A 23,235-nucleotide genomic window follows, 5' to 3' on the forward strand; every position below is an offset into this window, starting at 1 on the left:
GACAAAACAGACAGCACTGTCAGAATTATGCTGTTTGGTTCTCCACAGTCCAGAAGATCAAGATGGATCCCTTTACAATCTGCTGGATTATAGACTACCAAGACCGAGACTGAAGGGATGTGTGTCTGATCAGCAGCTCGGGAGTACCACAGTCATCTGTAGGAATAGTCCTGTCATCTGTAGGAATACTCGGATTACTTTTCACCTGTTGATTGTATCAGAGATGGAGGTGATACTGATTACAGTAAGGGTGTCCAAAGTTTTTATAAGTAGGTTCAGAGTTAGGGGTAACCCACTTAAATAAGCTAAATAAACTAATAGAGAAGATAGATCCTGTTCTGTCATTTGTTCTGGAAAAAGAAAGCAGTTATAGAAACCTTTGGGAATCCTCTTCATGATGACAAGAAGGTGTCTTCAGTCAGAAGCTCCACAGAAGATCCTTCTTGTTCTCACCTTAAGCCCCAACAATGACTCTGATGAATGTTAGAAAATCACTTAGTACAACTTCTAAATATCCTTTAGTGATAATTTAAGTCATTTTGTGTTAAAATGCTCAGAACATTGGAAGCCTAACCAGACATGCTTCTTAAATTAATGACAAAAGTAAATGGTTTATTTTTTTTTTAAATAAAAAATACACTGCTGTAATTCTACACTTTGACAGGAAACTCTTCTACACTTGTAGATGCAGGATAAATAAAGACCCTTTGGCAACGTTAAATATTACCTAAAACATGTAAACCACTGCTAATTGAAGTCAGCTTTGGGGAGAAAATCCAGTGGGCGGTTCAAAGCTGTGATCCAGCTGAATCCACCCAGCCCAGATTGTGGGCTGAGGAGTGTCCCGCTGTGAATGTGGAGCATTGTTTTCAGCTCCCAGGCTGTGAGGGAGGTGACAAACTTTGGGACAGCGGTCTCTCTTGAAAAGACCATCAAATACAGTGGGATGGCCAAACACCATGAAGAGCCTCATGCTAGGATCAAATGAGTCACACGTTTTTATAAGGAATGAGCAGACCAGCCCTCAGGTAGAAAAAAAGAACATGCATGATTACTTTTCTGAACCTCCAGCTCAATCTAGAGCAGATTTACAGTTTTCTCACCAGCCTCAGGCATATAAATATTCTCAACGCTTCAGCTACTTTATGCGCCTGCTGCATCCTTCACAGAAAGCCACAAATCCACTCACCGTTTCAGAGAATTGGCTTTTGTCTTTTCTTTATTTGGCTCTCTCTGCTTCCCTTTCAGTTCCTACAATAAAGACGGAGCCGCATGACGACTTTAATGCTCCTCTGATTTGCGCCCAGCAGGCTTCAGGCCTTTCAAAGCCATTATACCCCCAACAAGTCCTGACCTCAACAAGTCCTGATCCTAGGTCGTGTGTTGTGGGAGGGGCTTACCCTGTGAGCCAGCAAAGTCCAACGGCCAAGTCTCCCTCCTTGCCTTTCTCGTGTTCTGCAAGCACAATCTCCAAACTATTTGAGCTGTCGTCATCGCCCTTCAGCAAGTGTCTCTCTGCCTCCCCATCACTCCAGCACCCGGAGGTGCAGGTTCCAATCCCTCACATCTCCATCATCCAGGAGACTTCTGTGCGCCCTCACTCTTCAAATCTCTATCCACCCAACAGCTCCTCTTCCCCTCCAACCTTACAGCCGTCCCCACCAAATGACACTACGTTTTCTCAGAACCATCCAATGACACCATCTCAACCCAACTCAGGCCCCCAGGAGCTTCCAAATGAGGATGCATTGTTGGAGCAGAAGGAGGGAAACCCTGAAGGACTGGCTGTTAGCATCAAGAAAGAACCACAAGAACTGGACCAGATTGACCTGGATGACGGTGAGATGATATTTCATTATACATGTTGTGAATTTTTCATCCATTCCTGTAAAAAGAAAACAGAATGATAATTCATAAGCATTATTCTGTCTGAGGTTCCAGTTACAGATATGACTTGGAAATATGCTTTGTCGAAATTATAAAAGTTCAGACCAAGTAAAATAAAATTCTAATTTTTGAAAAAACTATTTTTGTTTTTTCTGATATATTGAATTATTGATCGCCTATGAGGCCAAACTCTAAAACTGGAAAACATGCTCAACTCAAACTACTTAATTACTTCTTAAGATTATACTTTTTTAAATGGCTCTTTAGAACATAAAAACACAAAATACAAAACACATAAAAAAAGAGTAAAATACAAAACAAACCCTTCATTTTTTAAAATTACTTCTGACTGAGTGAATAATATATATGAAGGTTTAACTTTTGAAATAAAACAACACAATCACCCTTTAAAATGAAAGCAGAATGGGTGAGCTCTGCTTGTCCATCTATTTATTACAGCCTTGTTGAATGTGACGCCTCTCAATATTGATCATCAACAGAGGATTTTACCCGTGTTAGTAAGAAATGACATAAACTAGATTTCTTGATCTTATAATAGAGGCGTGTGCATTTTTCCAGCTTTTATTTCTTTTGATTTGTGCTTTGTTCTCAGCTGAAAGTGAGTTAAATTTTGTCATTTCACAATGAAATTCTGTTCAGTTTCTTTGTTTTCTCGCAACCTGAATTCTATTGATAAAATTTCAGCCTTTTTTGTATCAAACAGAGAAAAAGAATATTCCATTGTGTTCTTAAATCAAAATTAGGAAAATTAGCAGCTTGTAACCCAGAAAAACATCAAAAGAGAAGCTTCAGGTTTTGCTCCTATTCAAGGCAATAACATTGAAAGAGTTATAAACAGTGAATAATATCAGCTGAAATACAATATGATATGAATGAATACCTGAATAAGTGAATCTTTATTTATGCCAAAGTATGAAAAAAAAGATCAAATAAAAAAACCCAGCATAAAATAACAAAGGGAAATAAAATACATAAAATACATATTAAAACTTGAACTAAACAAGTAAAAGAAAATAGGATGCCACCTACAACTGAGTATTTAAAGTGATAAAAAGGTTAGTCAATTGTTGACGTTTAGAAGCATTAAGGTCCGTTATTCTGAGCAGCTCTGAGTTACCTTGTGCCACGTGAACAGCAAAAATGTTCCGATTTTTTTTCACTAGTCATTCAAATCATTTAATTTTATTAAAAAGGTAAAACATATTAAATTATATTGAATAATTCAAGTCATTAGCACAATGAATACAACTACCGGTGGTCTTTGTTCTAAAGCTTGTGGAACAACTAAACTAATGTTGGTTTGCGAGGAAAATTCAATCTTTTCCATGTCTGTCCCATGTATCTACGTAAATGAAAGCTTGAAACATGTCAAAATTTTCCATATATTCCTGTTGCTTCTTTTTCTGATGAAGATTAAATCAAAGCCACTGATGGCCAGGCTGACAGACAGCGTCATCTCGTACAAAACATTTCTTTGCCTGGGCTGCATGTGCCCAGCAAATCAATGTGGCAATCCACATGACACAGATGTCACCTTGGTGCGGGCTCTATTTTTAGGGTTTTGTTGTAAGCGCATTTAGAACTCAATACATTGACTTTTTTATTTTCAATTAGATCTTCCCTGGTAAATGTTACAGCACAGTGCAAAATGGGCCATGGTAACAGACGGACAAACAGTGGCTGCTGCTGCTGATGCCGACGCTGTGCTGCTTCCTTTTTTGTTCATTGATAGGTGAATGAAATGTAGCTGGTTTATTCATTCATTTTTTTCACATTTGGTTGCGAAATGAAAGTCGCGCCAGCAAGAAATATCCAGATGTCAAGAATGAATCAGGATTTATAAGATGCTGCAAATGTTTCAGATGGAAGTAAATCCCAGCTGACTTGTTGTTCTTCCTGCCTCATTGTTTTCTTGTGAAAGTTAAAAGCAAACATTTGGTTGAATTGTGAGATAAATCACAACAGCTTCTGCCTCAAAAATCACTTTCTGTGCTGCATAAAAGTGTCATTTTGTTAGTTTGCTCCATGTCATTGCACCACTGTCTTTAGAGGTGGAACATGGACTGTTTGGAGGGGTAAGGCGTGTGAGCCATACAATATTGCAGTAAAATACCAGGCATGCAGCAATGTCCTGTAAAAACAAAAAAGGTAGATGTTTGTACAACTTTTTGTACAACATTTATGAATCAGTTGTGAATTTTCTAATTCTTTGTGCACACAAATGCAGGATATTTTTTTTTTTTTTTTTACAATAAAACCAACCTGAGGCTCTGGCGCCAAATGTGGCTTTTTTATCTCTCAATTGTGGCTCCTTGGCTTGGAATAAAATGCTGATGTTTTGAGGTTTGTTAAGTTGTTAGACACGTTCTTATTTTGCTAAAATTAACTGTCCATTAATTTTTTCTTTACCACTGCTGACATTAGTTAAAATCAAGAGGCCTTGTGTGTTTTACCGTTTCTCCAAAATGCATACAATAAGCAACACGATGGTAAAAATGTTTTATCTATTGTTAGAGCTGTTTATTTTTTAAGTAATTTTTAAGCGTATACTTTTACCCTTTGATGCGCATCAGTGTTTACTTAAAGGTAAAGTACTGAAAAGTTATAATTGCATTGTAATTGTAATTGTAATTGCAAATAAATCTGCTGCAGCAGGAGGATTTTCTCTGACACGGGGTTTATTTTATTTTGAAAGGAACATGTATGTACTATTTTCTAAAGTAAAAGATGTTAAAAAAAATGACATAGAGAAAGATTTAACACTGTTGTGCATTTTTATTTAAAACAATGGCTTAATGGTCACACAAACATAAAAGTATTTGTCTAAACTCTGAAGTGAGACTTGGCGGCTCTTGCTGTATATTTGTCCTTAGTAAACTGGCCCTAATGGCTTTTTTAGTGTTAAAGTTTGCAGACCCCTGCCCTGAACTAGACTAATCGTGCAGTGCAGCACACAGAGGTTCAAACTAAGGTTTCTTTTAACCCAGTTAACAGGGCTGCAGACATAAATGTAGACTAACCACATGTTCAAGGAATTTTATTTTCTTCATTGTCATTCATTTTTTTATGATTTCATTTATTTTCTGGTCCGTCCACCTGTTTCTTTCTGTTTCTTCAGTTTAAACCTTTGGTTTAAATAATTGCTCGCCGTGATTAAAACAAGTTTTGTGTCATCCTGGCAGCATAAAGCAGTTTTTAAACCTCCTAGCAAAACTGAAATAATTGTGTGACAAGTCGGAAAAGACCAATCTGGTTGGTTGGAAAACAGCAGATGATGTACAGGTTGTTTCCACCTCATGGCCAGGGACAGCGCTATTGAGTTAAAGTTAAAGTCCCATTATCTTTCACACACACCTAGGTGTGTGAAATTTGTTCTCTGCATCTGACCCATCCCCTGGGTGAGCGGTGAGCTGCAGACACTGGGAACCATTAGGTGGTTTAATCCCCCAATCCAACCCCTTAATGCTGAGTGTCAAGCAGGGAGGCATTGGGTCCCATGACTTGCCCTGAATTTGAACTCACAACCTTCCAGTCTCAGAGCGGACACTCTACCACAAGTCCACAACACATCAACTCAAAGAACTAAGAGAAAAAGCCATTACACATACGCAGTCTTAGCATTTCTGGTAGAAATCACAGAATGCTGGGAGGAGTTGATGCAAATAGATCAACATTACAAAAGCAATGAGATTTCCCAAACAATAAACTGTTCATAGTGGCTGTTTTTGTATCTGCCTCTCAAATACACGAAATATAAAATTAATCAGCTATAAACTATACAATTTAATACACAAAGATGTACTCATAGCTGTGATGTGGAAGGTGCACACAACACAAAAGAAATGTTTTTGAAATGCCAGAGGCAACCATTGTTATTTTTAACTTAGAAATTTGCTCATGCAAAGTCAAGCACATCTGTCCACAATTGTGCATCTGGCTGTGCCTAAACCCACGCTAAACCCTCATTTTTCTACCATTTCCCAAGTAATTCACAGTGATCAGTACCAAATCCTAAACAAATGGCACATAAACCATATGTGTGTGCTCTTTTGATTAGGGATACTGGTAAGTCAGGCACTAGAAGTGTTGGATTCCAACAAATCCTCAACAGTTGAACATGAAGAATTTTTAGGCCTAAATCATCTGCGTTTCTGTGCCATCATTTATTAGTCTTCTTTGCATAAATGCAGGTTCAACAGTTTGTTTTGGTCACATTTGCTTATCTGTTGAGTGTGTATTAACTGACATGCTGAGGGAAACAATTAGTTTCATAGATTACACCTATTTCAGACTTTAATGGACACTTAAACTACCTGTAATGGGTAAATTATTCATCTGTACAGACTGCTTAAAGGAAACCCAGGAAAGCTTATGACCATTGCTGTCAGTCAGGGTTAAAAGAAAATTAAATAAACTCAAAACAAGGCAAACACAAAAATACTGACCTTCCTTTTATTTTTAATTTCAGTCAATGAGATCATCAGGAACGACCTATCTGCAGTCTCAGTCCAAAGCCATTCGTAGTCGCACACAGGTAACAAGAGAAGCTTTGATGCTCTCAGATGGACTGCTGGATGCTGGAAGAAGAAACGCAAAAACAAGTGCTTTCCAGAGCGAGCAGGGTTCAACCGTGCCTTTGGTTCTACAAATTTCCTGGAATTTATCTCACCAACAGCACATACTGGTAATTTGACAAACAGTGTAGCATCCAAGCCACTCACAAAATGGTGCTTCAAGTGGACCAACATTTTTGTTAGTGTGTATTGTGTAAATGAATGGTTTGTGTATATATAGCACATTTTGCATATCTGCCTTTGAGAGAATATTAGAGTGTCAGTGCCCTTTTGACCTATGGTAAAGTTAATCTCCAACATGCAATAAATCCTAAGCAATAAAGGTCTGAAGAAACTTGAATGACAAGGCAGAGTTGAAAACTTTTAATTTTTTTTAAAGCCCAGCCAGAAAAAGGTTAGAGGTCAAAAAAAAGCCATATTTTAAGGGTGAGCTGTGACTGTCACAGTCACTGTCATCTTTAAAAATCTTCAGTCAAAGTTTGCTAACATAGCATTTTCCGCCTCCCGACGCATTGCAAATTTACCTGAAATGCATAGTTTTGTTGCAGGCACGATCAATGTTTAATATAAAATGGTATGTTCATAACCTTCCGACATACTATTCCATTAGCACAAGACTCTACCTGTTGGTTTTATGCAGTTTTGCTCTGGGTCTGGCATTTTTCTTTCTTATATGAGGGTTAAAGTTTACACTAAGATCTTTAGCTCTGGTTTTAAACTTGGAGAGTCTGAAAAAAAGACAATAGCAGAGACATTTCTGCTGCTAAACTGTTGCAGAACAAATCTGTACATTTATTAATGACCCCAGACTGCCTTGCTACCAATTATTTAGAAAAATACAGAATGTTCTTGAAGTAGCCAAGCAAAGTAAAACAAGGATTCATTTGCTTTCCTGTTCAGCAAAAAAGACAATATGACAAAGAGTAGACGTTTCTGAAGGAACTGTACCGGTTTGTGTCTGCGTGTGTGTTATGGAAAACTGTTGTGTTCAAATAAGCCCTAAAACTCATCTTGCAGCTCTACTTTAATTAGCTTCAATTACTGAAACTATTTAAGAGTTTAAAGGGTGTGTGAGTCCTAGTCTAACACATCTAGATCTACATTTGTAAGTTTTGACAACAGATCTACTGTCTGCATGCACTCAAGAATTTTTTGGGGTCACTGTAATCAAGTGATGTGTAGGGTTTTGTGCTCAGGTTCAAGCAGAGGTGGGTAGTGTCCAAGTATTACTCAAGTAAAAGTAGCCTTAGTTCATTAAAGATATTGCTCTAGTAAAAGTAAAAAGTCAATGCAAATGATTGCTCGAGTAAGGGTAAAAAATGTAAGTGGGGACAGGAGTGCTAACAGTTTGAAATGATGTGGTTTAGATTAAAATGCAGATTTGCAGATGCAGACCTTTTATTTTAAAATAACTAATGATGCTTTCAGTGTCAACGGTCAGGGGTGAATTACCGTACTTCATACTGGCCCTGGCTTATGTCTACCTTTAATGCAGTAAAATTCCAATATGGACATTTGCACTGACTTTATTGTGTTTCTCTAAAATAAACGGCTCAAAAGTTTAAAACAAAAAGTATCTAGAGAGTTATAGCCCAATGTGACTGAGTGAGAGTACTGGCTGTCATCAGAAACCTAGCTGAGTAAAAGTATGCTGCAGAAAACGTCTTCAAGAAGTACAATTTTTACCAAAAGCTACCAAACTAAAGGTAATTGAGTAAATGGAATATGTTCCATCCACCTCTGAAATTAAGTGACACAATATTTACTGTATTATTAAGTTCTTAAAGCCTAAAATAGTTTTATTTTTGAAGTTTTTCATCAGACATATATATTTGTGTTTCCCAAAGAACAACTTGCAGGCAGCCCTTGTGTCTTAAAGAATGTAGAAACAGTTCCAGGTGAGATTCCAAAGAAAATGTCACAGTGATGGGCAGCAATACCAACATTTCTGTTTATTTTTGTACATTATTATTTATTCTCTGTGCATGTATTTTCATCCTTACAGACTTATCTACGCAAGTGACAGCAAATCTTTACTGTTTGCTTGTTAAAAAAATGATGATAATCTCTTGAAAGTTTTTTTTTTTATATTTATGGATCTTAACTTTCTAAAGAGCACGAGGGGCCATTCTGACAAAGTTTACTGATGAGGTTCTGGAAATACCACATCAATAAGTTGCTGTTTTTGTAAATGAATAAAGATGCCTTCTTCTCTTTTTTTCTTGCTTTGAATGTTTGCCTCAATTTGCATTTAATGATAGAAGAGAGAAAAGCAGTTATCTGCTAATTACACATCTCTCTGAAAAAGAAATTGTTTGTTATTTCCCCAAAAAGAGGGAAAAATCAGTTATAACATATAAACATGCGTTCATTTGTCTTATCAAATAATTTGTTTATTTACAAAAAAGGCAGAGATTAGATCTCGATGGGGTGAAAGATTCATTGGTGACACTTAACCCTTGTGCTATCTTAGATGACCCCACCCTTACATTGACGTGTTCTCCCTACCATGACAAAGGTGGATAAAGGTGGAAAGATTTCATGTAATCCATGGACACCAGTGAAGATCACAAATCATCGAAGAAAAAAGATTCAGCGCACTGTCTAGTGGGTCTAGATGACCCAACTCCCAACATTAAAGTGCCTAGGATAGCACAAGGGATAAATATGTGAGTTAGTTTTCATTATTTATTCAACCATCTTGACAAAGAAGACAAGTTATTTAAAAGACATTCAAAGTATTGAAGTATCAGAGGCCAACTCCTCTACAAATGCACCACTGCCTTATGTTTAACTTTTCCATCCCAAAATAGTATTTACAGTATCAGTAACTACTTACATCATGAAAGAGTTTAAGTAATCATAATTATTGAAGAATATTCTACAAGTTGGTCCCTTTGTGAATGCGTACAGCTGTAATACCTATCTGTTTGGTCCCACAAAAAAAATTCAAAATATTTGTTTTCTTTTATTGTTGCAGATAATTACTTAACTTTTTGATACAATGACAGATGTTCTGTGTTTGTCTCTTTGCTGTCTTTTAATGAGTCACAGGAGCTGGTCACCCTTCTTGAGTCTGGTTCTGCTGGAGGTTTTTAAAAATGTTGTGTACAAAGGAAAATGTTCCTCTCCGTACCTGGTCAACATGGTGTCACACCAAAAACCCTTTGATGCATTCTTTTTTGGTTTAGAAAGCATTTTTGTGAAAAGACAATCTGATTTCATTAGAATGTTCAGGACTGAACTGGGTAGAGAAAATTTGGAACCATGACTGTCAATTGGATATTTGGGGGGGAAAAAGAAAAGAAAAAAGAAATTACGGTAATTCCAGAATAAAAGCTTAAACCTCTAGATTCGTTATCCTGTTTGTCCTTAAAAAAGTAAAACTGGATGTTCAGAGTTGAAAAAAGTAATTGATGAAAATTGATTCCAATTTTAAAATTCAGAATTATGTACATTTTCTATTTCTCTGTTGTGTTTAATGCAGGGAAGGAGGTAAGAATGAGAATTTTTTTGTTCATTCATATAATGAACAAAATCAAAATCAAACATCTAATTTATTTAGATCAGGAGAATGTCTGTCATGTGTATAATGGTATGAAAAGCCGGAATGTGTCCCTTTTGGTTAAGGACAATGATCTTTTTCCAAAAACAAACATGACGTTGAAAATCAGTATTTTTCATCATCAGAAAACTCAAGAAACAGAGGAGTCCCTGAATCAAACATGTACATTTAATTTTACAACAGTAGGTGTTCATTTCCATTTCACTACTATTTCATGTTGTGGTTTGACAGTCAGAAACGTGATTGAATTGAATGAAATAACCTGCAACTAACCGGTGACAGTTTCATGTATTCTCAGTTTGTTGTAAGGTGAAGTATTTCCTCCCTGATTTCTGCAGCGTCTTCTCGAACAAGCAAGTGGTCAACACAAGTACCTTGATTTTCAGCTTAAATGCTGATTCAACAATCGAGCATAGAGACTAACAATAAAACAATAATTACAATCAACGTTGTATTCTTTAATAATTTACAAAAAAGGAACAAAATAATGTCAATGACCTGTAAAATAACAAAAAAAACAACAACTCAAAAACAGTGAGATATTCCACCTTTTTGACAGCTTCTAAAATGATTTGGTTGTGTGACAGCTAAAAGAACACAAGAGAGCCACAAATTCAAGGACATTTTGTGTTGCATGGGTCTCCGGATGTGAACAAGTCATACACACTGACCAGAGGAAACATGGTGATGGCTCCCAGCAGAGAACCTAACTGCACTACGGCTCCACACCACACGAGAGCGCTGTGGCCTTCATCTCGCAGGATTAGGCCAATGATCACCTTCACATAGGACAGTGAGAGAATAAAAAAGATCCAGGCCAACACCTATAGAAAAACAGGAAGGGTATAAGGGTTGGGGCTTATGGTTACATATCTTTGATTTATGCTCATTAGAAGACTTCACTCATAAAAGTGCACTTGTTCAACTCACCATGACAGCACCACCTGAAGTATCATTCACCAGTAGAGGACATGGACTCAGCACAGCCATGCCCATTATGTAAGCTCCAACAGCACTGCCCACCACTGTGAGAGTTCCCATGAACACCAAGGATCTGCAGAGACACAGTTCAAATTGGTCTCCTTGACATTGTGGCAGAATGGGTCTGATGAACAGCAAGGGCAATGTGGAGTGCAAAACAGAAAAACGTTATGCACAGAAAAATGTGAATGTGAATGGGAATCGGAGAGGAGGTTGTGAGTGATGGAGAACTGATGGGGAGAGCGAGAATTTGTGTGGTTAAGAGTTAAAGAAAATGGCACTCCAACCCACCCTGGCCCAAGTACACCCCTGCCTACATGAAGACTGGCAACTGGAATCAAAGTGTGACATTTATGGTTGTACAACCCATTAATACCTGCCAGTGACACCAAAAAAACACCCATCTTGACATGTCGTGTTCTTTTACCGTTTACACAATCAACGTCAATCATCTGATTCTGAAGCTGTGTCATAACCAGCTGATTTACATTGATTATGTAGATACTTCACTACCTGTGTAATAAAGTGTTGCATATCAGCGCTTCAGAATGAGCTGGAATGACGTGAGTTGGGTAAACAGTTGAAAAGTTACAATTGTCAAAAAACTGAAGTTGAAGCTCAGGTGTTAAAGGGTTAAAATCCTCCAACAATATTTTGTTTTATAAAGTACTGTATGTATCTTGTCTCATGCTACAAGCGCGTTCAAGCAGCTATTTTCAGTGAAAGTCTGTGTAAGCGAGCGTATAGGCGTTTCGGTGTGTTCAAAACTCTCGCGTTTCAGGCATTGCTACGCAAGTTTTTAGTTTGTTTTGTATACATATAAATCGTGCGGAAGTTGAACGCGCATTGAAAGGTAAACCAATAGTACTTTGACCTATCAGGGACTTGGATTTGGCAGTGACATATGGGTAGCATCCTTTTCAAAGCACAAAAGTAAACCTGTTTGAAAAGGGATCATGAAGGAGAAATAATCATTTTGGTTTGTTGTTCCTGGCCAGAATTAATTGACTCAAAGTCTTTCACATAGAAGAGAGCTTTAAAAGAAAGCACCTCTTTGAAATTTCGCACCAAACTTCTACCAACTGTAGGCGATGCACATCCACTAGTATCAAGTAGTGACAGTCCAGTGTGAACAATGAATGTTAAAGTGCATTGGAGGTTTTTAGCGCATTCTTGAGCATGCATCACATGCCCGGTGTGTATGTGGCATCGGATTAAGCCGCTGATAGCGAATTCTGCGACTCCATCTGCGCTGCACACTCACCTGATGGGAACGAACAAGGCGATGAAGCAGGCCATTGGATTAGACACAGCAGCGAGCGTGGCTGACAGGTGATAGGCGTTGTTCCCATATGGCATGCAGGAGTACGACTGGACTGAGGGCAGAGCTGTGTTGGTAAGAGCATTCACCCAGGACAGAATGGCAAAGATGTAAAACACCTGCCACCAACTGTAAACGCCGGTGCCAAAGCTGCTTTTGCGCCTCTGCTTTGCAGGCCTGTATGGATCAATCATTGATCTCTGCGCGCTACACATCCTGCCTTTCTGACAAGGCTCTTTAACACCGTTTGTGTATCTTTTGGTTGGGTGCTCTCTGGCAACAGAAGGGTGGTAGTTTAACAATAGGAAAGCCACTAGGCAAACAAGCATCATGGCACTGAGAAAGAAAAAGAAAACCTCTGCAGAAAAGTTTGCAGGCTGGTATTGAGCCTGCAGCTCTACTACAACAGCATTGCTAAAGGTGGTAAAGGTTTGGTTCAGAAGATGTGTGCTGTTCTTGCAGTGCACAACACCCACTCCCTGGATCAGAGCCACCAGGGCTGGCAGGAGGCCGCTCACACCTTCTCCTATAAAGTAGGTGGTGAGATACTGTGGCTTTAGGTGCATCATAAAAGGGAGGAAGGTGACGGAGGAGGTGCAGTCAACAACAGCAAGGAAGAAAGTCAAAACAAGGAGAGCCACACTCCGAGGAGCCCCTGCTACAACTAATGTCTCCTTCCAAAAGAAGCCCAGCAGGAAAGTTGCTATGCTGCCCAGGCTGATAATCACATAAATGGCAGCAGTCTCATTCAGAGCGCCTGGGCGGAAACGATGCATCAGAGTGATGAAGAGGGGTCCAACATTTGCCATTTGAATGAGAATGGAAAGGTAGGAGGGCAGGTACCAGCCCTCTGGGATCTGTGGGACAATGAGAGGTAGCTCCACCCACAAACCGTTGATGGACACCCAGGAGCCCATACCAAACAGGCACGCCAGCAGGTGGGTGAAGAGAGACATGTTGCTGTTCAGAAAAAGAAGAAAGAGGGGGTGTGAAATGAAATTTCAAAATCCAACTGAAGATTATTGTCAGAACAGGATATTACATTGCCATCATGTGATTCTGTGACATCTGATGGACTGGAGCTCCAATCACAGCAACATAAAAGCTTAAAGCATCAAACTGTCTGAGTAAAGATCTTCAAAATCAGAACAGAGTGCAGCTGAAACTGCCAGATATGGCAGATGTTTGTTGTCAGTGTGTTAAACTGGGGACTTTAAAACTCTCCATAGCTCTTGTGTTATTCAAGGCACGTTAACTTTGGGAGTGTGGTCATCTGGAACCCACATACAGTGTGCTTAACTTTTTTATTCAATGATTTTTGATCTTCACTGGTGTCCATGGCAGACATGAAATCCTGTCCACCTTTCTCATGGGAGGGATGACATTTCAATGTAAGGGTGAGGTCTTCTGGACCCCACAAGATAGCGCAAATTAGAGTGACTGTGTGTGGTGGTGTGGCACTGTGATGGATTAGTCACCCATTCAGGGAGCCCCCTACCTTTGCCCAACAGTGGCTGAGATAGGCTCTAGCAACCCTGTGACCCCTAAAAGGGATAGATAGGGTTTAGAAAAGAGAAAGGTGCAAAGCATGCTCAAAAGGGAGCGGCAAATGCTAAGAATGTTTATAGGAACTGTGATACAAAAGTATCAGATTCCTGGGTGGTGGACTCCAAGTCTGATCCCCATTTATAGTTCAGAAGGTGAAGGTTTTAGTTAAGTCAAAGGGGCCAGAGATCTAGACCACAGCTATCATGTGATGTTTAACCCTTGTGCTATCCTAGGCACTTTAACATTGGGAGTTGGGTCATTTAGACCCACTCGACAGTGCGCTGAACCTTTTTTCTTCAATGATTTGTGATCTTCACTGGTGTCCATGGATTACATGAAATCTTTCCACCTTTATCCACTTTTGTCATGGTAGGAATAACACGTCAATGTAAGGGTGGGGTCATCTAAGATAGCACAAGGGTTAAACAACATTAAGATCAAGATGTGTTTGTTTATGGCTCATGAATAAGTGTATTTTATTGAAATTTATTGTTCAGAACTATTTACAATAACAACTCACATAAAAAGGCTGTTGGTTGGTGCATAACAGTTTTTTAATTATTTTAAAAAGAAGTGTCACAATGCTGGTGCAAAACAAGTTAATAGTAACAACTGGAAGAACCCCACATGCTTCAAGAACTTCAATACACTGGCATGTTGTCAGGGGTGAACCTTACCCAAAGTAGCTGGGATAGGCTCCAGCAACCTTCACCATCCTGCACAGGACTTAGAGGGAAAAGTGGATGTTCTGCACATCAAAATGTTTTTTTTTCTTCATGATAAATGGTCTCATGAACAATAGTTCCCAAAATGTTTAATAGATCAATCATTAACTAAAACAACTGTTAGTTATAGCCTGGAAAAGATTCAAGATTTTTATAAATAAGTTACATTGGTTGGCCAAATCCTTTGAAAAAGGAATACTAGGTGACTTATTTGTTTTTAAGAGTATGTTTTCTCTTTGAGATGATACCCATCTCTGCTGTTGGTTCTTTTATTTTGAAGCCCCATGTTGAATAGCAGTTTGTCAAAGTATGCTGATCATTTGCAGTTCCTGGATTTACCCCAAATAAGCAAATAATATGTCCTGCACATAACGCATCAAGATTACTTGCATTATTTTGGGATATTCAGATGCTAGCCAAACATGAAATGCTTATGTATATAGCACTGCATGCTGAGTTTGATGGAAGTCAAGAGTCTTATATGGATCCAAATGAAGCAGGGAATGATTTTGAATTTGCTAAAGAATCAATACTGAGTAATGTGTTAGAGTGTGCATCAGATTTTTCGATCACAAACATAAACTGTCAGTTTAAAATCATAAACATGATCCTGTAAGTGACAACAGACACTCACCTGCTGTTTGCTGAAGCGCTTTTTCTTCTGAGAGTAAAGAAGAAGGCAAAGTCCTGTGCTGTAAACTGTGAAAGCAGCGAGGGATTAAACCCTGCTTGCGATTAGTGGGTGTGCGGTATTGTGACCAACCATTGCTCAAGTTTTGTTGGCAAAGTGTCGTCACGGTCTCACACACTTTACCTTCTCTGCTAAAATGTTTGGATCATCACTGATGTATCTTGATTTTTAGACATATGTGTGTGTTGTTTTTGGTCAGCCAGAGCAGGAATGCCATGTGCAAGAATCTGCTGAATTCATTAATTCTCTTTAAGAAGCTCACGGGACCAGAGGGAAAAATTAGGGTTTACTTGAGGTGCACAAACACCCACGAGAAGTCTGTATGTGAGAGGGATACTTCATTCAATTTCAATGTATTTTTACCTGATTATTATGAGAAACATGCGTTACATAAAAGCAAAAGTAAAAAAATAAAAAAAAGATGTACTTACAGCCAAGAAAAAAGCTACAAGTCTTCATACTCTTGGTCAAGTTTGATGACATTTATTTTTATTCAACCAGCTGGGCTCTGCTGGTGGTCACATCTCAAAACAGCAGACACGGTACACTGCTGAGTTCAACAAAGCCCTGCAAATCTTCATCTGAATGAAGGAAACTTCTGGTCTGAGTTCAAAGATAAAATGCCCCAGCATCAATGTTTCATTTGAACATTTTTGAAAATATCCCAGAATTTACAGAAAGGCATTTATTAAGTCAGCACCAACATACACATGAATTAAGGACAAAAGGAGTCCATTAGAATTTATTTGTCGTTTTACTCAACGTGTGCTTTGCATTTTTCCAAAACTAGACTAGCGGAAATATTTTGGTACATAAGACCCATTTCATTAAAAAGATGAAACAATAAAGAGTTAAAAAAAAATACGTAAAGGCTTCAAACATTTATGTAAAACTGTCAGAAAATTAGCATAATTTCTCATCGCAAAGACAATATCACAAAAACATTTTATGCCACAAAGACTTCATATTTTTGATGAAGCATGAGGACATCAGCAAAATAGGACAGGACAAATCCCAGAATTAAAAACAAAAAATTAGCTTGTGGGATTTATTTTTTTATTTTCATGAGCTTTAAGTGTGTTCCCTACGTAGTTCCCAGAGGATAACATCCACAAAAAATAATTTCAAAAAATTAATTTCACTGCATTCAACAGGTTCCAATTCACTATAAAGTAATCAATGGGTGTATACATCTACTTAGTCTCATGAAAGATTTTTATTACACCCTGTTTCAGTGTGTGTGTTGTCTGCAATTTGTGACAAACAAAAATAGAAAAATCTGTTGCTCCCTACTCCATGAAGACGCTGCTGGATTACAAAATCTTTGCAGCCCCTCCCTGAGTCAAAACTTTACTGAAGAGGAGAGGTTTGGGTGCCCAAACTATCCATAGTAACCCATATGGAATAAAATGTATTTTGGGTGACGTGCCTGACATAGGGGCAACATTTATAAAAAACATAGAAAGTAAACCAGAATGCCAAAAATTGTTGTCTCATCTGCCTTTACACTTATCTGACTCAGTGACATTTCCACCCTTTGCAGCACTAACAACTTCAGCTCTTCTGCGATAGTTTACTAAAAGTTAAATTGTTAAATCTGACTTTTTGAACATTTCCCTAAAAGTTCAGGTTTCAAGTAAAACACTGGTTGTTAGACAGAAATGACTGTCGGCTGTAAAAGGCATACCAAAGATAATGGATTGGCATTTCCGTATGCAAATAAATGAGTAAAAACAGATACTTTTCTCCATTTAGACTTAGGTTACATGAACCAAACCCTTTATTTTAAAGCAAAGTCTTGAAAGTTAGGTATATTCACTCAAAGGTTTTTTGGTATTTGACAGACATTTAAAAACCTTCTGCAGTACAGACATTTGACAGATATATTAAAATAATGAAAGTCATCAAATCAAAAGTGGTCCCGGCATGTGGGAGACATGGTGCCAGCACAGCTGGGAGGTGGGAGTGTGCACTTTACATGGAGGAAGAGTTCACAGTTTGTGACCTCAAATCTTTGAGAATTATATAATCATATGGGAATCACCTCTTATATTCACCAAAAATCAGAAACGCCATTTAAAGTACGGGGGTAATACTTCAGAACGTACTTCAAACAGTAAAACAGGAAAAAAGGCATTGGTGGAGCGTCCAGCTGACTGTTTTTCAAGTTAAAGCTGCAACACTTCTGTTTGTTTTCTATCTTACAATATAATTTTTAATATTTCCACAGTATGGACCAATAATAATGGCTGCTAGTAGTATTTTGAGGTGCATTTAAGGTCAGTGGGATTTTTAAACTACATTTCCTATTAGAGGTAATTCAAATCACTTCATCAGGTATTTATTGTTGTTTGAAATGTAAAACATTTCCATTGCCTTAATTTTGTTTTCATATTTGCCACCAAGTAGAAACTCTAGCTTAGCTGGGAAATGTCATTAAGGCTCCAAAGCATATTATTCCTGCTTTCCCTCTTTATCTGCTAACATATTTATTGATCGAAAAGTCTTCGAACCACGACATTATTATGACATTATTATGGGATAAAAAAAATTGTTGAAATGTTAAAACTACGTGATGTGGAGTGGCAAAAAACAACAGAAAAGTCTTCCAGCATGTGGATTAGAGTTAAAAGCAGAGAGAGCTCGAGTCACATGATGGTGCAATTCCCTGGACATTCACCGCCACAGTCAAAACAGGAACCTAACTTCTTATTCAAAACTTTAAAATTCCTTAAAATGCAACCCACCTGAATTCAATGCATGTTACCACTGCATCAAAAAAGTGTCAAAGAAATTATCTCATTGATGGGTGATTCTAAAGTGTACAATTTAACATTTTAGTTAATTTTACTATAAACTACCTTGAAGAATACATTTACCCAAAAGCTAATCCCCTGTTTAAACATTGCTTCTTTCTAAACCGTTGTCATATATAGTAAATAGCCGATAAGTTGTAATGCACTAGATTTTGATTAAAGGCACAAAAAATTAGCTAAATTGTCAACATGTTTTACTTTGATGCTCAAATTATTACTATAATTTTAAGATAATTACAATCTCTTCCAGGCAGGTGTGTTGACAATCACACATTCTTATGATCTCAGCCTTCTTTCTAGCCCCCCCCTTTCCTTATTTGTCTTCGTTTTATGACATGTTTTTTCCCACAGTGTGTTAGACTGCAGGAATGTGTAGTAGCTGAAGAGCTACATTATTTCAGAAGCATATTTTCTTATGATAAAAAAGGCTTGTTGACACTTCCACGCATTGAGGCAGCCATTTTGAATCCTCCACAAACAAGGAACTTCTCTCTGTTTATCAGCAGCACTTAGATATGCATTTGTCGTAGTGCCCCCAGTAGGACCAGCCTCCTGACGGACTGATTGGCGTGCAAATGTGTATGTGTTGTCCACTGACATGTAGCAACAAAACAGGCTCAGGTAGTGCCTCCTAGTGGCTGGACAAAGTAGCGTGCTCTTGTCAGGATGACAAAGATTTACTGCATCCAATCAAAGCACATTTGTAAAGCCAGCTGTAAACGTTTGTAATCCTCCATTTTGTCCCACAAATCTGTTCCTAAACAAAAAACTTCACACATGATTCCGATGAAGAAGCTGGTTCATGCAAGGAATCTTCGTTCAGTAATGCACTTCAGGTGTCACTTTTGTTGAAAAGCAACAAAATCAGAATTGTCACGGTAGTCGACGATGTGCCGTATGATCCTGAAGGAAAACTGTCGCTGAGCAGCTCTAGCTCTGTTCTCACTGAAGGCAGTTTGTCATTCAACAGTCATTTTCCAAAAAAAAAATTGGACCTTTGTGTTCTTAAGAACAGTGGCCAAGTCCTTGCTGTTGGCCGCTGTTGTCCACACATTCTTGGGCTCTGGTGAACACCTGATACACATTTACCAGTGGGAACATGGTCAGCGCTCCAAAGAGCGAGCCCGCTTGGATGGAGATGCCGCACCACAGCAGCCCGGCGTGACCAGCTTCATGAAGCAGGGTCCCGATCACCACCTTCAGGTAGGAGAAGAGGCCGATGAAAAAGATCCAGGAGATAATCTGAAGGGGGAACAAACATATTATCACCATGTCAACCAGCGCACACTCTTTTCAATTTAGCACTGGCTAAAAGAAAACATGCCCCTCACCACTAAAGCCACACCAGCGTTGCTTCCCTGGAGAGGTGGACAGGGACTGTATGCTGCCAACGCCAATAGATATGAAGCAAACACGCCTGCAGCCACAGACAGGACGCCCAGGCCTGCAGGAGATCTGTGTTTGGAGCAAAGACAAAAGGTCAACTGCAACTCCAGCAGCTGTAAGTGAGCTAAAACATGTCAGTCTACTCACCTGAGGACCACAAACATGGCCAGGAAACAAGCCAGCGGGTTAGCTATGTTGCCAAACACCACAGAGAGGTGAAAGGTCATGAGGCTGTAAGGTAGACAGGTAAAACTCTGCACAGATGGAAGGACGCCGTTTGTGAGGGCGTTGGAGATAGCGAGCAGGCTGAGGAGGTAAATGTTTCGTGGATTCCAAAACGTCGGGGGAGGCAGCTCCTCCACTTGGACCAGCTCGTCAGACACCGGTGTCCCTCCCTTGTAGAGCCGGTGAGTCTCTTCATCGCTCTTTGGCGCAGCGCAGTTGGACTCCTGCTCCTCTTTCTTCGATTCCGACGGTCTTTGTGTTAGAGCCCAAAAGCTGACCGCCGAGACGGACAACATTACAAACAGAAACCAGAAGAAGTTCTGGGCAGGAAAGTTCTCCTTTAAATACTCTGGGTGCACTGTGCCATTCACAGTTTTGCACTCCAGCTCTCCGACGCCTTGGCCTAAAGCCACAATGCAGGGGAACAAGGCGCTGAAGCCTTGGCCAATGAAGAAGGTGCGTATGTACTGGGGAGGGTAGCGAAACATAAAAGGCAGGAACGTAACGTTGGACGTACAGCAAACAAAAGATAAGACAAAGGTCAAAAGCAGGAAGGGGAGGGATCGTGATTCTCCTGCTATGTTTACAGTGTGTGACCAGAAGATGGCCAAAAAAACAGACGCTACCACGGCCAGGGCCTGGATGCAGGGAATAACCATGCGTTCGTTCAGACGTCCTGGAGCACAGTGATGGGTTATGGTCACCACTATTGGACCCAAGTTCCCAAACGCTATGAGCACAGAGAGGTAGGCGGGGAGGTTCCAGCCTGCAACATAAAACACAAACAGACACTCAGATATAGGGCTGGATGGCACACGTGACCTTCAAAGCGTGTGGACATATTTAAAGTAACGCATGATAAACTTTTATTAGAAATCAATCCTTAAAACGAATAAGGTGGATGATTTACGAGCAGCCAAAATTTTTTTTTTTTTTAAATCACAACTTAGAAAAGAACAATCAACTCAGTGATACAATCATTCAAAACCCACTCTGATCATCTTTTGATCTACTAAAAGTGTTCCCAGTAGTCTTTTCATTCCGATTGTCGTTTTTACCCAAAATAATATATATATTTTAAAGTATCGTATTCAAGAACATAGTTTCTGCAGAGTTCATAAGAAATTTGCCTGAGATGTTGGCCGGACTGTTGGTGCAGAGTAAACCTGCAGAGCTTGTGGCTAACTAGTAGTAGCTTTTACGTCACACCTACTGTTTTTTTACGAAGGCATTTTTTTGCATGGGTTTCTGATTCATAACGATGTGTATTAAAAGCAACAAAAAAAACAAAAACAAAAAAAAAACAGACACATATGTGTAAAACTCACACGGCTGGAAAAAATATAGAAAATTCAAGCAATTTCAATCACGTGTGTGAGTAAAAATCAATGGACAAACACAACGATGGCAAATTTGACAACATAAGTTGCATGTGTGCCTTTATCCACGCTTTTAATGAGTCACAAACCTGCACACAACACAGACAAATCAACACTTTGACGATTGTGTTGATGTTGTGGACTGTGTGGGAGTTTGCAATGCGACACACAAACAAGAGAACAAACGAGTCCACGCCGCCTTCGCGGACACTGACCTTCGGGAAGCTCGTTCACTATGACCGGGAGCTCAACCCACAGACTGTTGACCGAAATCCACGAGCCCATCCCGAACAGAGCGACGAGCCCGTGGGTTACCGCGGGATTGCTCCACAAACGGCTCCACACGCTCACGCGTGAGTCGGTCATGATTAGCGTTGACTAGTACGTGTGTTTCTCCTCCTCACGTCGTGACAGTCTGAACTGTAGGGGACGATTGCGCAAAGGTCCCGCCCCTTTGATGCCTTCAGGGAACTTTGAAAACTAGTCAAAAATGTTTTTGTAACGTACATTTTCTTTTTCACAATAGCTGAATCATTTGCGAAAAAAATAAGGTGCCTTGGCAAAGAGTTTAATTTTTAGAGCCAAACATAGCTAGTACATAAATACAGGTAAAAAGACAAGCAAAACAAAACTACGATTTATCTAGATGGTGCCATCCAATTCGCCTCAAAACAGTCAAAACTTACACTTTAGGTTCAAACAAGTGTGTCAAGCTATTTCTTACAAATACGATTTTGATGTATTTTCATTGTAGTCATTCAACTAATTATTGTGTTGTTCCAACTGGCACTATAATATCCTACACTTCTTTTTTCCAGTGAAGGCATCACTGGCAGGAAACAGATGGCTCGAGCTTTTTATCAGGAGTTTGGTTTGCTTGTCTGTCAGATTTCATAAAGGAAAAACAATAGTCCACACCGGTGTTCACATAGAACATGGAAAACAAAAATAAATAGCAGGAGGAAACCGGTTGTAGCTTTTAAAACCTATATTAAAGGCGGCAGTTTAGCTCAGGCGGTAGAGCAGGTCGTCCAACAACCGAAGCGTATAGCGATCGCTCTCCCTAGCCAGCTGTCGCCCCCCGGCTCGTCTGCAGCTCACCGCTCCCCCAGGGGATGGGTCAGAATGCGGAGAACAACTTCCCCATTGTGGGATAAATAAAAGTAAAAAAATAAGACCAGTGAGGTTAGGGCTGATTGGGTGCATTTACATAACCAGGTAACTAGCGTAACCTGGTTTCCACATGCAAAAAGGAAGCCTTGTTTCCATGATGAAGTAAAGGAACTCACATTGGTTGTAAAAAAATTCTTTGTTTAGTTGTCTGGCTGTGATTTAATGAAAAATGTAAACTCCACACACATTCATAAAACATCTTGTATTAACTATCATGGATGTAGCTTGATGTCTAGAATAATGGTTCTTTACAAATGAAAATTTTCTATTAGATAAACATTTGTACATCTTTGTTTTCCTTGTCTGAACTTGAATCTGGTTCAAAACTGTACAGCTGGATAGCTCCAGTATTGCTTGCCATTTTTGTTGCACTGCTAATGTTAAGTTGCCGTTGTGAGGGACTGTAAGCTAGCTGGACAGCATGTAACAGATGGGTGACGGGAAGTGGGGACGGGCTTACTCCACACTAGAGCCCTGCGCGGGACTATTTTCTTCATCCCGCTCCCGCCCGCACCCCCCAAATTTCTGACCAATCCCGCCCGCTCCCGCAACGTATGCGTTACACTCCCGTCCGCACCCGCAATATGTATGTCCACTCCCGCCCGCACCCGCAAAACTCATAGAATTTAGTCCCGCACAGTAATAAAGATGCATTGATTTTGTATCGTCTCCCGTCCCGCAGAAAAAAACACGTATTTTTATTGATATTATTAAAGACATTCATGTCCCTCCTCCAGTCTCATCTTTTCATGCATTCCTCTTTTGTTTAATGTGCAACATAATCATTAAATATATTTTCACAAATCCTGTTCGGTAAAAAAAGTGTGCGTGTGTCTGCGACATTGTTTGTCCACGACAGACGGCCTGAAGCGCGCTGAACCAGCTGGGATAGATGCAGGTCAAAGTCATTTGCAGGAAGAAAAACATTGTAATGGTTCAACAG

The 23,235-nt window shown here is 39.4% G+C and overlaps 3 protein-coding genes across 4 annotated transcripts in view; 1 reads left to right on the top strand and 2 right to left on the bottom strand.

Moving 5' to 3' along the window:
- The window catches only part of nfatc1 (nuclear factor of activated T cells 1), a 32,327-nt gene extending 23,626 nt beyond the window's left edge, over positions 1-8,701 (top strand). The window contains exons 10-11 of the mRNA XM_004074292.5: positions 1,249-1,839; positions 6,377-8,701. Coding sequence (XP_004074340.1) covers positions 1,249-1,839; positions 6,377-6,432 — 647 coding nt within the window. The 3' untranslated portion in view covers positions 6,433-8,701. The remainder of the gene's footprint in view (positions 1-1,248; positions 1,840-6,376) is intronic.
- A 1,500-nt stretch (positions 8,702-10,201) lies between these two features.
- On the bottom strand, positions 10,202-15,396 carry slc52a3-2a (solute carrier family 52 member 3-2a). Of its 2 annotated transcripts, XM_020707218.2 has the most exons (5): positions 15,257-15,360; positions 13,848-13,893; positions 12,293-13,309; positions 10,978-11,101; positions 10,202-10,871 (listed from the first exon to the last, which is right to left on the bottom strand). In XM_020707218.2, the coding sequence occupies exons 3-5, from the start codon at positions 13,303-13,305 to the stop codon at positions 10,662-10,664; spliced, it is 1,347 nt and encodes a 448-aa protein (XP_020562877.1). In that variant the 5' UTR covers positions 13,306-13,309; positions 13,848-13,893; positions 15,257-15,360; the 3' UTR covers positions 10,202-10,661. The 2 variants fall into 2 exon arrangements, with proteins under 2 accessions (XP_020562877.1, XP_011479351.1); XM_011481049.3 differs by lacking the exon at positions 13,848-13,893 and having other exon boundaries at positions 15,257-15,396.
- A 1,658-nt stretch (positions 15,397-17,054) lies between these two features.
- On the bottom strand, positions 17,055-21,580 carry LOC101161252 (solute carrier family 52, riboflavin transporter, member 2). The gene is made up of 4 exons (XM_004074291.5): positions 21,335-21,580; positions 19,663-20,506; positions 19,461-19,584; positions 17,055-19,371 (listed from the first exon to the last, which is right to left on the bottom strand). Exons 1-4 carry the CDS (start codon positions 21,483-21,485, stop codon positions 19,135-19,137), a joined length of 1,356 nt encoding a protein of 451 aa, XP_004074339.1. The 5' UTR covers positions 21,486-21,580; the 3' UTR covers positions 17,055-19,134.
- Between the last annotated feature and the right edge of the window lie 1,655 nt (positions 21,581-23,235).

Source organism: Oryzias latipes, chromosome 11 (assembly GCF_053564925.1).
Source record: "Oryzias latipes strain Hd-rR chromosome 11, Olatipes_Hd-rR_3.1".
Taxonomy (NCBI): Eukaryota; Metazoa; Chordata; class Actinopteri; order Beloniformes; family Adrianichthyidae; genus Oryzias; species Oryzias latipes.

What these genes read in the sequence shown, in the direction of transcription:
- slc52a3-2a (XM_011481049.3), bottom strand. Translation starts at nt 13,305, where the DNA reads ATGTCTCTCTTCACCCACCTGCTGGCGTGCCTGTTTGGTATGGGCTCC. An exon ending in GCCTTGTTCGTTCCCATCAG is followed by an intron (nt 11,102 to 12,292) that starts GTGAGTGTGCAG and finishes GTGTCTCTGCAG; the next exon opens with ATCCTTGGTGTTCATGGGAA. An exon ending in CTTCAGGTGGTGCTGTCATG is followed by an intron (nt 10,872 to 10,977) that starts GTGAGTTGAACA and finishes GTTTTTCTATAG; the next exon opens with GTGTTGGCCTGGATCTTTTT.
- LOC101161252 (XM_004074291.5), bottom strand. Translation starts at nt 21,485, where the DNA reads ATGACCGACTCACGCGTGAGCGTGTGGAGCCGTTTGTGGAGCAATCCC. An exon ending in AGTGAACGAGCTTCCCGAAG is followed by an intron (nt 20,507 to 21,334) that starts GTCAGTGTCCGC and finishes TTTATGTTGCAG; the next exon opens with GCTGGAACCTCCCCGCCTAC. An exon ending in GCCATGTTTGTGGTCCTCAG is followed by an intron (nt 19,585 to 19,662) that starts GTGAGTAGACTG and finishes CTCCAAACACAG; the next exon opens with ATCTCCTGCAGGCCTGGGCG.